Source organism: Chironomus tepperi, unplaced genomic scaffold, assembly GCF_022539635.2.
Source record: "Chironomus tepperi strain 1889 unplaced genomic scaffold, CSIRO-AGI_Ctep_v1 contig_137, whole genome shotgun sequence".
In the NCBI taxonomy this organism is placed as follows: Eukaryota; Metazoa; Arthropoda; class Insecta; order Diptera; family Chironomidae; genus Chironomus; species Chironomus tepperi.
In genome coordinates, this window is record NW_027226259.1 from 803,382 (window position 1) to 816,998 (window position 13,617).

Below are 13,617 nucleotides of genomic sequence, written 5' to 3' on the forward strand. Positions count from 1 at the left end.
TATTTTTTATCTAATTAAATTTCTCTTCTTACTCATTCTCATCTCAATAAACTAATTCACACTGGAAGTAAATTTTCAACATGTGGATCTCCTCTTTTCTTTCGGTTCCTTATGAATTTTATGGATATATTGTTGTTTTATGATCCTTTGACACCTTTGTTGGATGTATTTTTAGTATTAGCTGGTTTTTGAGATATTTCAGGCCATGCTTTGGGTATAAGAAAGGTTCTGCTAAGTATCATAGGCTTTAGGTTCCTGCTTTTTAGATACGCAAGTCTAGAATGTCAAAGACACTAAGGGTTATCAATAGAAAGTCACAGATAAATTCGAAACACCAACTTTTTGGCGTTTTGAGTTCTAGTGTCGGATGTAGACCCAATTGAATAACATACAATGCGCTATAAGCTCGCCCAGTCCAGTCTTAGTCCACCTACTTATTTCGGTAAAGTTCTAAAAGACACCAAAAAAAGAACCAAAAATTTTGACTAAAAACATGTCTGATAATTGAACAAAAATGAAACAACAGCAAATAAACAAAAGAAAGGCAACAGAAGAAGTTTATTGTTTATCACGGAAATGGCATTTTTAGCACTTCTATGTTAATTGGGACTCTAGCAATTCAAGAAGAAGATAACAGAGAAGAACAAAAAAAATACACAAGTTATTCGATGAGCAAGAAAATCGATGTCTTAAGTAAATGCAAGAAGAATGAAAGGAGATATATCTTGATGCCCGCAGATGATTTAAAGGCTTTATTTTTCTTTATGTCTTCTTCTTTGACTGACTTTTTTCGTTTTCGCTTCATGTCAAAGAAAAAAGAAAAGAAGGCGCATGCATTGCAATTTTCTAAGGCTTCACCTTTCTTCAATAATGAATAATATCAACAGAAATGCACAAAGAACTGAAATTGAAGATGATTCATGCTTTATTTGCGTTGATTTTGAAGTGTAAGCGCATTTATGTGATGTCTTACTTGGCATATTTTGACAATACTTTTTTTTCTCACGATATAATGAAATAAATGGCTCTGTCATAATATTATCTAGTTTCGACTAATACAAGCATAGCTTTAATGCCAAAGATTTGCTAGTCATTTTTTGACTTCAATCTTAAACCTTTCTATCTTAGTCTTGTATTATCCTCAATAAAAACGGTCAAACAGTCATGACCAGCAACATACATCTTCCCACAAAACGAAAGTATCAGCTTAAAATGTAAATGCTTCATGCTCACTGAAAGAATTTACTTTGCATAAGTGATATTAGTGCGCCATCCATAAAGCCGGGGAGACGTAATGAATACCACCCATATGGCTAAGGTTTCACAAACAAAAAAAACCGCATTTGAATGAAATTGATGAAACAGAAAACTTTACAAGCATAATTTTAAGAACGTCAATGGAAGGAGGTCGGGTTTTTGCATATGCATGCACAAAATATTCTCTTTTTAAAAGAATCACATCAGTATGAATTAAAGTCAAAGAATGAATTGACTTTTCATCTCTGAAATTGGTGCATTCATGCGCATCATATCAATATCTACCTACATGATCCATGATGATCTCATCCCATTTTTTTCACAGTCATTGTTGAAAAATCATTTTTTTTCTTTCTTTTTCATTCTAATTCACACCTTTTTTCAGGTCAGAATGAAAGAGATTTAAACGATAGATACAGACTTTTTTTTTATTATTTCTGAAACCTTTAATCGAGAGTTCTTCTTTTGTTTCGTCTTCCTTCCTCTTTCGCTAAAAAATAAAAATGATGAACTGAATTTTGTTCGGATTTTTAAAACATAGATCGTTCATTTATGGTGTTACAGTTAGTAGATTTCATCGGTTGGATTTCATCGGATCTGACTTCAAACCAAATTCAAGTCGGCTTGGTCTCGGCTTTTTAGACCTTTCCTGTTTGCTTTTTGGGATGCTGCTCTACCTCTTTATCGACCTAAAAGTATCTAGAACTAGATTTTTAGTTCAGCAAGAGAGACTAGAGCTTAGTAAGTATTCAAGACTTGACATCCTTGATAGGATCAATGTATTTTAACTATTCTATGGACATACCTTACCATTGCCCCCATAGGAAATTCGGAGTTTTATATGAAGTCTTTAATTTGATCGGCGCTTCTTCGTAAACAGCATGGATGTAGAAATTTGATTGACTAGATTATGATGAAGTGGAATTAAATGAACTTTTAATGATTAATGGAAATAGGAGCTATAAATTTTGCTAGCAATTTCTGATTTTTGAGCATAAAGTTTAAGTGATAAATGGTGTCACGAAATTTTAATTACACAACAGCTGTAGGTCTATCTGGAAAGAAACACAAATTAATAGCCTTGCATTAACGCCAGTTTGTAGCTAAATCCGGTTTCAAAGTGGATTATTTCATAATTTTTAGAGCAATTTATGTAAGATCTATCTCCACATCCCTAGATTCTTCTCATTTATAGCTCATACATACCAAACCTTCAAACCCAAAACAGAATTCATGACCGAAACACAAAAGAATTCCTCGTCGACGACTAATTCGCCTTTTGTTTCTACGAAATGTTTAATTTCCTTTGCGTATTTTTCATATTCCATTCTTCAATGTAGAGGTGCTTCTTCTTCTCGCTACATAAATTATTTAAACGTAAAAAAAGTCTTCCTAATTTATGAGGAATGCAAAATTTATGTGCAGACTCATTTTTGAGATATTGGAAGTCTGGAGAACACACAATGTATGAATCTGATGAATAAGCTTGGTTCTTAAAAACAAAGTTTTTAAATGCAAATTCTCGAACACCCATTAGCAGCTTAGAGGCTGCTTTTCCATCACATTTCAGCTAATCCTCAATCAATTTATTCAATTTTCTTCACAACATTTACAAACTGTCATAAATTAATTTCAAGAAACCCACTCGACTTACTAGCTAATGAGTCATAATGACTGTAAATCTACAAATACTTTGTCTACCTTCGCTATTCAATGATTTCAGCCAATTACTTCCTTTCATATATTTTAGTGATTAACAACCACAAATTCACAGGATTTAAGAAATATTTTCAAAGCCGTTCCCAGTCACGGGCAAAAAAAAATCAAGATAGGAAATTAAAAGATTAATTATTGAAGATCATCATTAGTGATCAAAGGCATTTTTGTATGTCTACATTAAATTAGTCCACATGGACCATTTAGGGTAATTATTTAATCTTAACGCCAATTTTTTTATCTCTTAATTTTCATTAAAGGAAGGATCAGTTAAGTGCAAATTGAAGTAAAATGAGCCACTGAACTTTATCATTAATGAAACAATTTTTTTTGTGTCTTTAGAGGCGGCAAAAGCACAGTCGAAAATTAAACAAGAAGACAATAAAGAAGATCAAATGAAATCAGCAAATAAAATTAATTAAGATATCTCTCTCGGTCTCTGTCTCTTGTGTTGCACAGTTCCCGTGGATGGAGACATTAAAAATTTTAATATAAATTAATTCCACAGCACTGCTAAGTAGCCAAACAGATCACACACAAATTGAAATATTTTAAGAAAATGAAGATCGTGTCGATAGTGAAATCTGAGAAGCTTAATTGAGTTATGGAAGGATTTTGGTTTGGTTTTGAGTTCATTAAGCGCTTGTCTGTATCTACTTGAGTTGAATTGCTTTACAAGAGTCTCTGGGTTCTATTCTAGGCTAGCCCTGGTTCTCTGTAGTATATTCATGCACTATAAATCTTAAAATACCATGTTACATGCCCAAGACATCAAATTACTTAGAAATTTAAGCAGTACCTCCAAAAGTACAATGTGACATGCTTATGCTGATCATATACATCAATATCCAGCTAACAATAAAACCACAGTGAATCAAATAGATTTCTCTTGAAACGATTATCTGTTTTGCTAACATTAAGAGCGTTGGATGGACATAAACTCTACATCTTAATATGTTCAACTCATTTCTGCTAAAATTAGACATAAAAATATTCATTAAAAAAATATTCATAAAAAAATCAGCCACGGCTAGGGGTCCGAAAATTACCGGTAATCGGGATTTGACGGTAACGGATATTTACCGGTAATTACCGGTGATTACCGGTAATATCCGTATATTCCGACTATAAATATCCAAATATTTAGGGTAAAATTTTTTTTATTTTTGGTCACTTTTTTTGTCATTTTTGAAAAAAGCCATTCGCAAACGTTAAAATTTTTGACTATTGGACTTCATGCAGTTTAAAATGTCCAAAAGAAAAAATTTGAAAATTAACCGAAATTTGGTCAGTTTTCGTTTCAGCCGCATGCTCTAAATAACTAGTTTTTCATAACTAAATAAGTACCTAAAAAGTCACCTTTCTCATCTCTCTATCATTCCTGATATTACCTTTTCAAATAAATAAAACACTTCTTCAGGATTCATCATACAAAATGACTGATTTTCAGATGTAATTTTTTGGTATTTTTTTTCAACAGTAAGCAAATAAAAGTTGTAAATTATATCCAAATATCCAATGCTCACTGCGAAAAAATGTGAACAAATATTACATTTGACTTTGAAAATTATATATCTTGGAATTGACAAGTCTAAAAATTCTTTTGGAAATATCCTCAATATTTGTTAGTTTAAACAAAACTGCGAAGAGTGATAAGCATTAAAAGTTTTAAAAAATTAAAAATGTCGAAAAAAAAAACTTTTTTACCCTTAACAAAAAAATAAACTGCGGTCTTAATATATGAATTTTTAAAAAATTCGTTAAAAATCTGTTACCGCTGGATAATCCATAGAAATGAACGGTAACGGTAATGGTTATTACCGGTAATTACCGGTAACGGACGGTACGGATATCCGTCATTCGGACCCCTAGCCACGGCGCTTGCTAATTTTTTATGCAATTTTTCATTATTTTGTCTCAGTCGATTTGTCTTCAGCACATTTGATGTGAATTATTAGTAAGAGAAACTTGACCTCAAGCAATCAAGCTAGAACATTTTTTTTTCTTCTTACATTGTGACTATGTGCCTTGAATAGTGATGGGAATTAATGATGATTGTGGCTTTAATGCGATTATTTTTAATTTTTTTTTTATTCCTTATTCTTTCAAGTTTTCAAACAAAAACCGCATTTTGAGGAGTCAAAAGGAATACAGAATATACACATGAATACGTGCGTGGATGGTGAAACATTCATTTTCTGTGGCCAACCGCGAATCAAGTCCGTAACAAATTCATAATATTAATTTCTTTTATTTCTTCTTTCTCTCCCTTTCTATGTCTTCCAATTCTTCACAGACGATGTGAAGATCACGATGAAATGCAAAAAAAATTATAAGAAATTGAATTTATGGATATAAGAATGAAGAGAATCCCTTTTTAAAAATTATTATTATTTCTCTTACCACGATCATGAACCATCATTCGACACACGATCTACAACAGCAACAACATTATTACACTTTATGTCTTATGCATATTCATTTATTTAGTCATTATTATTATTTTGTTTAAAGAAATTATAATGTAAAGAATTCACTGCGTTCTTGTCACTTCCAAGAAGAAGGCATTCCAAGCCTTATGAGCAGGCACTGCAATTTAAATCTGTTGTACCACACCCTTTAGACCACCTACAATGTATAGTGGAATCTGAACCATTTGCAAGCTCTGCATGTCGCAAAGACATGAGTAAGTGATAAGACCTAATGTACCCTTCAATGAACCTAGTTACAATTCGTGTGCGTAAGATTTCGTAAGGAAAGTCATCTAGACACTAGTCAACCACAAGAATATGTATACCTAGCAGTGGAGACACATCGTGTGCCGAAGACCTCAAAACTCCACCCAAAACACGAATCGAGCTTCATAACTAGAACGGTGAAATCGAAAAAGAGCTTTAAATATTAGACGTGACCTGGGGTTGATCCTAGGACCTGTAGCACATAAGGCCAACGCTCTACCATTTAGACCACTGATGCCATTTATGCCATATCACCATTTATACATAACATTATTTAGGATATATTTGTCATAGCTCAAAGTTATAATGCTTAAAAGTTATACATTTTTCATAGCTGATGCAATCCGAAGTTAATGTTTCATCCAGAAATGCGTAAATTTCTTATCACTTTAGAAAAAATACAAATGATATAACTTTGATATAACATTACGTTTGGTTAAAAAGGTGAGCAATTTTATCTTTAGAATCACAAATCGTTAAGAAGTCACCAAGTAGGTTCACCTCATCATCACTTAATCGAATAAGTATAATACTTGAGTATCATAAAATTGTGTTAAAAGTGAAAATTTAATATAAAAAAATAATCATTTGCAAAAAACTGAAGTGATATCATTGTTATATGTAGCCTCTTATCTGGAGATTATTATGACGTTACACAACTTTATCTTAAAACGTTCAGTGGACAATATTTAGGATTTTCATTTTAAGCAATATTAAATTTTAATTTAATTTAGAATAAGAAGCTATACCTAAATCGTGGTTTAAAAGTTTTATCTACATCCGTTAAAAATAAGGGGAATTCCAATAATTGCAAAATTTTGTGAAATCTACAAAAGTTATATGCTTAATAACATTATGTTATATTTTATACTGGTATAAAGTAACTACGCAGTATAGACACCAAAATTAATAATCATCTAAAAGTCACGCTGTGCAGATCAAAATTTTAAGGTTCCGATAATTAATTTGTTTAAAAACATGTCAAACTACCATCAATTTGGGAAAGCTGTTACAGTATTAGATCTAACACTTCCAAATCAATCTAAATTCGATAGCGATGAACTCAATGAAATATTTAATCATCCAGAGGTTAAAAGTCGGAAATTGGTTCTCCTATCACTGATTGGTGCTTTTAGAGGAGGAAAGAGCTTCTTTCTGGACTATTGTTTGAGATACTTGTATGCTCATGTAAGTATTAACTATAATATACGCAGTTATATCCAAAAAATAACTAATGTTATCCTCTCATTTCAATAAAGTTCCCGTCAATTAAAAATCCAGAAAGATCTACTTCCAGTTCTTTCAAAAATGATCCAAATTGGATGGGGCCACCTAACGAGCCTCTTAAAGGATTTTCATGGAAAGCTGGATCAAGTCGAGTAACATCTGGAATTATTATGTGGAATGACGTGTTCCTTCATACATTGAATAATGAGGAAATTGCTATCATTATTATGGACACACAAGGTTTGTTCGACAATGAAACAACCGATCAGGACAATTCGAAAATCTTCAGTCTTGGGACATTATTATCATCAATTCAAGTATTAAATCTATCCAGACAAATTCAGGAAGATCAGTTGAGTTATCTACGATTTGCTACTGAATTTGCAAATTATACTGGTATAGAACGTGAAAATACAAAAGGAAAGCCGTTCCAGCAGTTGACATTCCTTGTTAGAGATTGGAGCTCTCCATTTGAGTATGAATATGGAGTAGTAGGAGGTAACAAATACCTCAAAAAAGTTCTTGGTACACCAGGTCGAGATAAGGATTTACAAATTGTTCGAGAATCAATATCAAGCTCCTTTGAAAGTATCAATTGCTGTTTATTACCTAATCCTGGTAATGATGTTACTACCGTTCAAAATTATGACGGACGTTGGTCATTAATGGACCCAAAATTTCGACAAGAAATGCAGTCTTTTATTGAATATCTTTTACATCCAAATCACGTTGTTTTGAAAACAATCAATTCTAAGGATGTGACTTGTGGAGAGATGAAGTCTTTTATCGAGATTTACTTCAACCTGCTCATTTCAAATAACATTCTTAAAGTTCAGAACGTATATGATGCAACAACAGCAAATGTCATGGGGATTATTATTCAAAAATGTCTCTCTGAGTATGAAAGGTTAATCGAAGAGTTTGACGATGAGACGGAACCTACATGGATGATTCCAAATTACCATCTTAGGTGTAAAACAGCTGTCATTGATATGTACAGAAAGGAAAAGAAAATGGGAAATGCGAATGACGATCGAAAATATGAAATTCAATTGGAAGAGAAAATTGAGAGCATTTATGGAACTTGGAGCGAGCATATATTTGATTTAGCAAGGAAAAATGAGGAAAAAATGGAAGCAGAGAAAAAAGCAGAAGAAGCTAAAAGGGAAATTGAATTGATTAAAGAAAAAAGTGAATTGGCGATTCAGTTAGCTGAAGAGAGAACAAAAGCAGAACGTGAAAAAAATGAAATGTTGGAAAGAGAAAATCAAAAGATTTTACTGGCTGAACAAATTCAAACGAATGCAGCTGTTGCAGCTGTTGCAGCAAATTTGCCAGGCGCTTTAATCGGTTTTGCAAAAGTTTTAAAATATTTGCCTAAGTAATAACAATTTGATTTAGGTTATTTGCCATACTGTCGCTCTGTCACTCTCATTCTGTCATTTTGTCACTCTGCCACTCTGTCGTTATGCCATTTTGTCATTCTGTCATCATTTTCGATAGAAATCTAACTTTCCGGGGTTTTTAAATTTCTTATCAGTCTTATCAGTTCCTCATGCATGACGAGATTGTAACCTAGCTTCTAAGAAAAACTAAAAGATACTTAATTTGTCATTGCGATTAAAATAATTTTGATCACATAAAGGAGGTAAATTTTTGGCATTGTAAAGATGAAATCACTTTTGGTCAATTAAAAAATTTAAAACGTATTTTATTATTTCAAACCATTATTTACAGACATCATAATAACATAATGTATGGATGTTCAATCCATTTGCTGCACTTGTACTGAATTATCATACATGACTAAACCCGATTCTCCATCGTTCGTCTGATTCTATGTAGAAGAGAAAGAAGTAAAGGAGAGTAATGGAGAGAAAAAAGAAATTAAATTACGCTAATAGAGTACATTATGCCGCTGGCACATTAAAAGAACAAGAACAAGAACGAAAGGAAATTGAGAGGTAAAGAAATGAAAATGATGACGTGTTTAGACAGTTTTGTTCTTGCATGAACATCAAAATTATTGTATTAAGTTCTTTTTCTTTAAAATGCACAAAACAACATTAAAAAACATATTAAATTGGTTGATTTTTTCTGGTCTACACATAATTTATATATTTTTTGTGGTAGTACGCTCGGAGGCAATATCATAGCGAGACTATGAAAAAGCAATTTCGTGGCGCGATAAAATGGATACAAATTAATTACAATGTTGGTTCAACACTAAGCAAGAACAGAGGGAATTGGAAGTGAGACTTTGATCATGCACGGGTTTCAAGCTATAGATTATTAACTATGGAACTTAATGATTGAGATATTTTATCTTTAGTGACTTTCTGACAAAATCTTTTACTTTTTTCGAGAATTGAAGTTGTTGTTGTGGATTGTAATCATAGTAATTGTAGATTATGGTTAGTGAACTGTGAAGCTTGCGGCTTTTTATTACTAGTAAATGATGTATTATTATTATTATGCTGCTGATACACTCAGAACCGGAGCAAATCTACTGATTTATTTTCAGACATCTTAAAAATGTTAAGTTAATTATTAAGTAAGAGAATTAAGCTCAGGCGACAAAACTAGCAACAGAGTCAGATGCAATGCATTTTGGGGTAACCTAAGTTCCGTGCTGCTAGGTTGCAGTAAGTGAGTAAGATATTGAGCTTCAAGTCCAGTTGAGTCGTCTTTATTTTGTTTTTATATGAAAATTCTTAGACATTAAGCTAATAGGATGTAGTGCCAGAATTGACAAAAGACTGCTTTAGTCGTCGATATCTAATCGACTGTCGAGGATTCCATCTAGCATACCAACTCTGTGTAGAACTGGTAAATTGATCAAAAAGTGATCAAGTGTTGCACTTTGAGTCCATAAATCATTTTAACCGCAAATATACCAAGAAGATCCTCATTATTACCTCAAAATCCCAGATGAAGCTTTCAATTCATGTCACAAGTCCAATAAGCAAACAAAACAAACTTTATACAGCACCATAACTCACATATTGTTGTCAAAAAAAAAAAAAAGTTGAGTGAAGTCAAAAAAGGAAATCAGTCCATCCAGTATGTCTATTCATCGGACGAAACGAAAGAGTTAATAATGAAAGAGAAAATACATAAAAGCATAGAATCATGAAAGAGCATATTATGCCAGCCCTCATATGAAATTAAATAGCTTTAAAATACCACCTTTTGGAATCATTATGGTCCATTTTTATCTCTTGCGCTTTGATTTCTTTTCTTCTTTCTTTTGTTTTTCTTCTTTTATCTGCCTCTTGATGCTTCAATTAAGACAAGAAACTGGAGATAAAAAGAAGGAAAATATGTGTTTGAAAGTGATCAGGTTTGGAAACTTTGGAAGGTGTCTTTAAGGGATTATGATGAAAATTAGATTAAATTGTTAGTTCCAGTGTGCCTTTATTTTATATTTTAGTTTGAATTTCGCTCAAAACTGTAGTTCAGGTTGACTTTAAGATCAGTGTCTGATACCACAAAGCATTAAATTTACTGTGATATTCAGCATGTCCAACCCTTTTTGATTTTTATCTCTCATGCAACATGTAATGATTCATATAATGCTTAATGTATGTACTTAAAATTAAATTCATTCTCTATCTCTCTCTTATTTCTCCCCTGTATATTCATTCCTACTAATTTATGTAATTCATTCAATGTGTGGTTTTGACGCAACACATCAATTATTCGTCACTTTAGTCAAAGGTAAAGAATTCCGTCTTACTTCTTCCCAAAATTTTACTTTAGCGTCATTCCATTAAGTTTTTTTTTAATAAAAATATTTTTTATTTTTTAATAAATATTATAATTTTGCAGCCTGCATGTTGTTGATGAGAATGAGGAATTTGTCGTGACTTTGCACATTTTCGTGACAGGCACTTGCTCTTCTTGATTCATAATAAAAGGCTTTAATTAATGTGATAGTTATCTTATGTTCTAGCAATTTTGGAAAGTTTTTAATGGACGGCAATTAAAATTTGGCATGAGGACAGTGGTGTACAGGCAATTCACCATCTTGACATTTACCCGGTGTCGGCTTTTCCAAGAAAAATGAACCTGGTGATCATGGAAATTCATCAACTGGTCATCAACAGAGCAAATGTCTCAATTTACTGCCACATGAAGAAGCACACTGTTTAACCAAGTAATTAATAAATAATCGGTTTGCCTTATTATCAGCCTGATGTTAATTTATAATTATATCCAATATTTTTATACTCCTCGGAAAAAGTATCACCTTTTGTCAGGTGCAAATTCAGTCCATTTGTTCGGCAAATTTTATCTCAACTCTTTCATTTCGTTGTTGCCTCATTTTCTGTAGAAAGGTTCAGGAAATAACATAATTTATCGCGAATCACTCATACATTGTACCGCATTAACTCTTTTCGTCAAAATTTCATCATCTTCTTTTAGTTCTTGGTAAATGTAGGCATATATTTTGACTACGGGATTGAATGTTGTTAGAACTACTCTTGGCATTCGAGAATTTACTTTAGAGGATCAGATATAATCGTGAAACTAGTAACAATTGATATCTAAGCGACAGTTCAAGCAATATTTTCAAAAATGAAGGAATTTTCAGAATTTCTTACTCCTGCACTATGAACCTAATATGTGAACGACCCCTTAAGGTGCAAATTTGATTTGATCCAGTCTATTTTCAATATTTAGTAAACATTTGCTGTTAAAGCTGTTAAAGAAAAGCTTTCATCCCTTGAAGCAAAACGTTAGAAAAAAAGCTTTCGTTTGAATTTAGAAAAACCGTTATTTTTAGATTCGAAATATCAATTTTTAAGACCATATAACATTTTAATTAAGCGAACAAAGAGAACCGCAACAAATGACTAATTTGACCCTTCTACTCCTGATCACTTGAATTATCTTAGACCCCTTAACTTGACTTCCACACTAAAACACATTCTATGACCACCGAAAGACCCGAAAGCATATACCACTTTAGAAGCTAATTATCACGTAATGTAGTCAACAAAATCTTCTGCATTCACATTTTAATGAAGCCAATTTGCCTTTTTTTTAAAAACCTAGAGTTACAAGACCATTTCATGTCTTTTTCTTAATTGAATCAATTTCTCATATGACATCCTTCACATTCATTTCATACGACAGTTACAGATGCATATGCATGCTCAACAAAATGAAAATGTAATTAAAGAAAAGTGCAGATGGAAATGTGATAAAGCATAAAAGTAGACAACTTTTTCATACCTTGTACAAGTTAATTATACTCATTCATATCAGTGACAATAATTGTATTCATGTGTATAGATATGAAATGAGGGAATATATAGGAATATATTGAATAATTTGATTTCCTGTGCATTCATAATTAGTAAAGTGTAATTTTATTGTTTGAAATGTCAGGATGCATTCATAGGTAGCTTCTGGATTGGATGTTTAGGATTGAATGCTAGGAAAGACATTAAGAAGTGAGTATGCAGCTACAAAGACAGCACTCTGATCTCAAGGAAATTGAAACTCGTTTGTCATTCTCTATCATGAACTACTTATTACAATGATGGGAACGGAATGAGAACTTGTGACATTCAATGACAATGAAAATTCTGGAATCTATCCAATCAAGATTAAAATAATGCAAAAATTCTGCCATAAAATTGTCCCATAATTCACTTAGAACTCTATTCGCACCATAATCTCGATAATCTTGTACAAATTTCAATTTCTCTCCATTGGATGAAATCCAGCATTTTATTTAATGTCACGATATTTAAGAACAAGGATTACATCCAGTTGAATCAAGTTTCATGAACTCAAAAAATGTTCGTGATCAATTTTACAGACAGGATTGAATATCAATATTGACAGCAATGAGCACAATCAATTATAGCACGCAAGTGACCTAAAATCCATAGCAATCACGGACAGACCGCATTTTATAATTAAAAACTTCCCGATTAGTCGCAATTGATATTTCTTATTAATACATCCATAAAAAAGTTTAATCGATGCTCGATAAAAAGTCCATTAAATTTATTAATTCCGTACGTGACAAAAAGCAGGAAACGGAATTGTGGATAACAAGTAAGAATGTTGAGTTTTAACGACAATGACAGACAGTGAATGTCGAATTGTTTTCTAAGAGCTGTACTTTATGCTCATATTAATCCATATAATTTTTTATAGCATCAAATAACGCCGAGAAGATGCTATACAATAAGAAGGAATGTAATGGAAGTATAGAATCAAGAATTGGTGACGCATATTGGTTAAGATGGTTTAAAATGGATTTGTAGGACTTCTATCACTTCCATGAAACATGAATTAAGTTCCAATGTCATTGGTTGCTGTCTTTTGAATTAAACTGAAAAAAGCACTAGAATACAACCAGCTATATCAAAAAAATTGAACCCAGAACCAAAAGATTACAACAACAGGATTACCAAAGGATTCATCAACTTTTGCTGCTTAATAACTCCAATTGCATACCCGAAAAATATGAATCCAACAGACAAAATGACAAAAAATAAAGAACATACCTTCAGTCCTGTATAATGTAAGTAGAGCAGGAAAGATGAAGCCATTAACGCGTAATTATAATTTGTGTCTTTTTGATGTCTCGATTCTTGTTATAGTTGACTATATTCCCTTGATTAAACATTGACAAATATTTTTTGAAGAATCATAT

At 32.2% G+C, this 13,617-nt stretch overlaps 1 protein-coding gene across 1 annotated transcript; it reads left to right on the forward strand.

Moving 5' to 3' along the window:
- Positions 1-6,233: 6,233 nt before the first annotated feature.
- On the forward strand, positions 6,234-8,647 carry LOC139087869 (atlastin-like). Its single transcript, XM_070636821.1, has 2 exons — positions 6,234-6,899; positions 6,971-8,647. The coding sequence occupies exons 1-2, from the start codon at positions 6,690-6,692 to the stop codon at positions 8,321-8,323; spliced, it is 1,563 nt and encodes a 520-aa protein (XP_070492922.1). The 5' UTR covers positions 6,234-6,689; the 3' UTR covers positions 8,324-8,647.
- Positions 8,648-13,617: the final 4,970 nt, after the last annotated feature.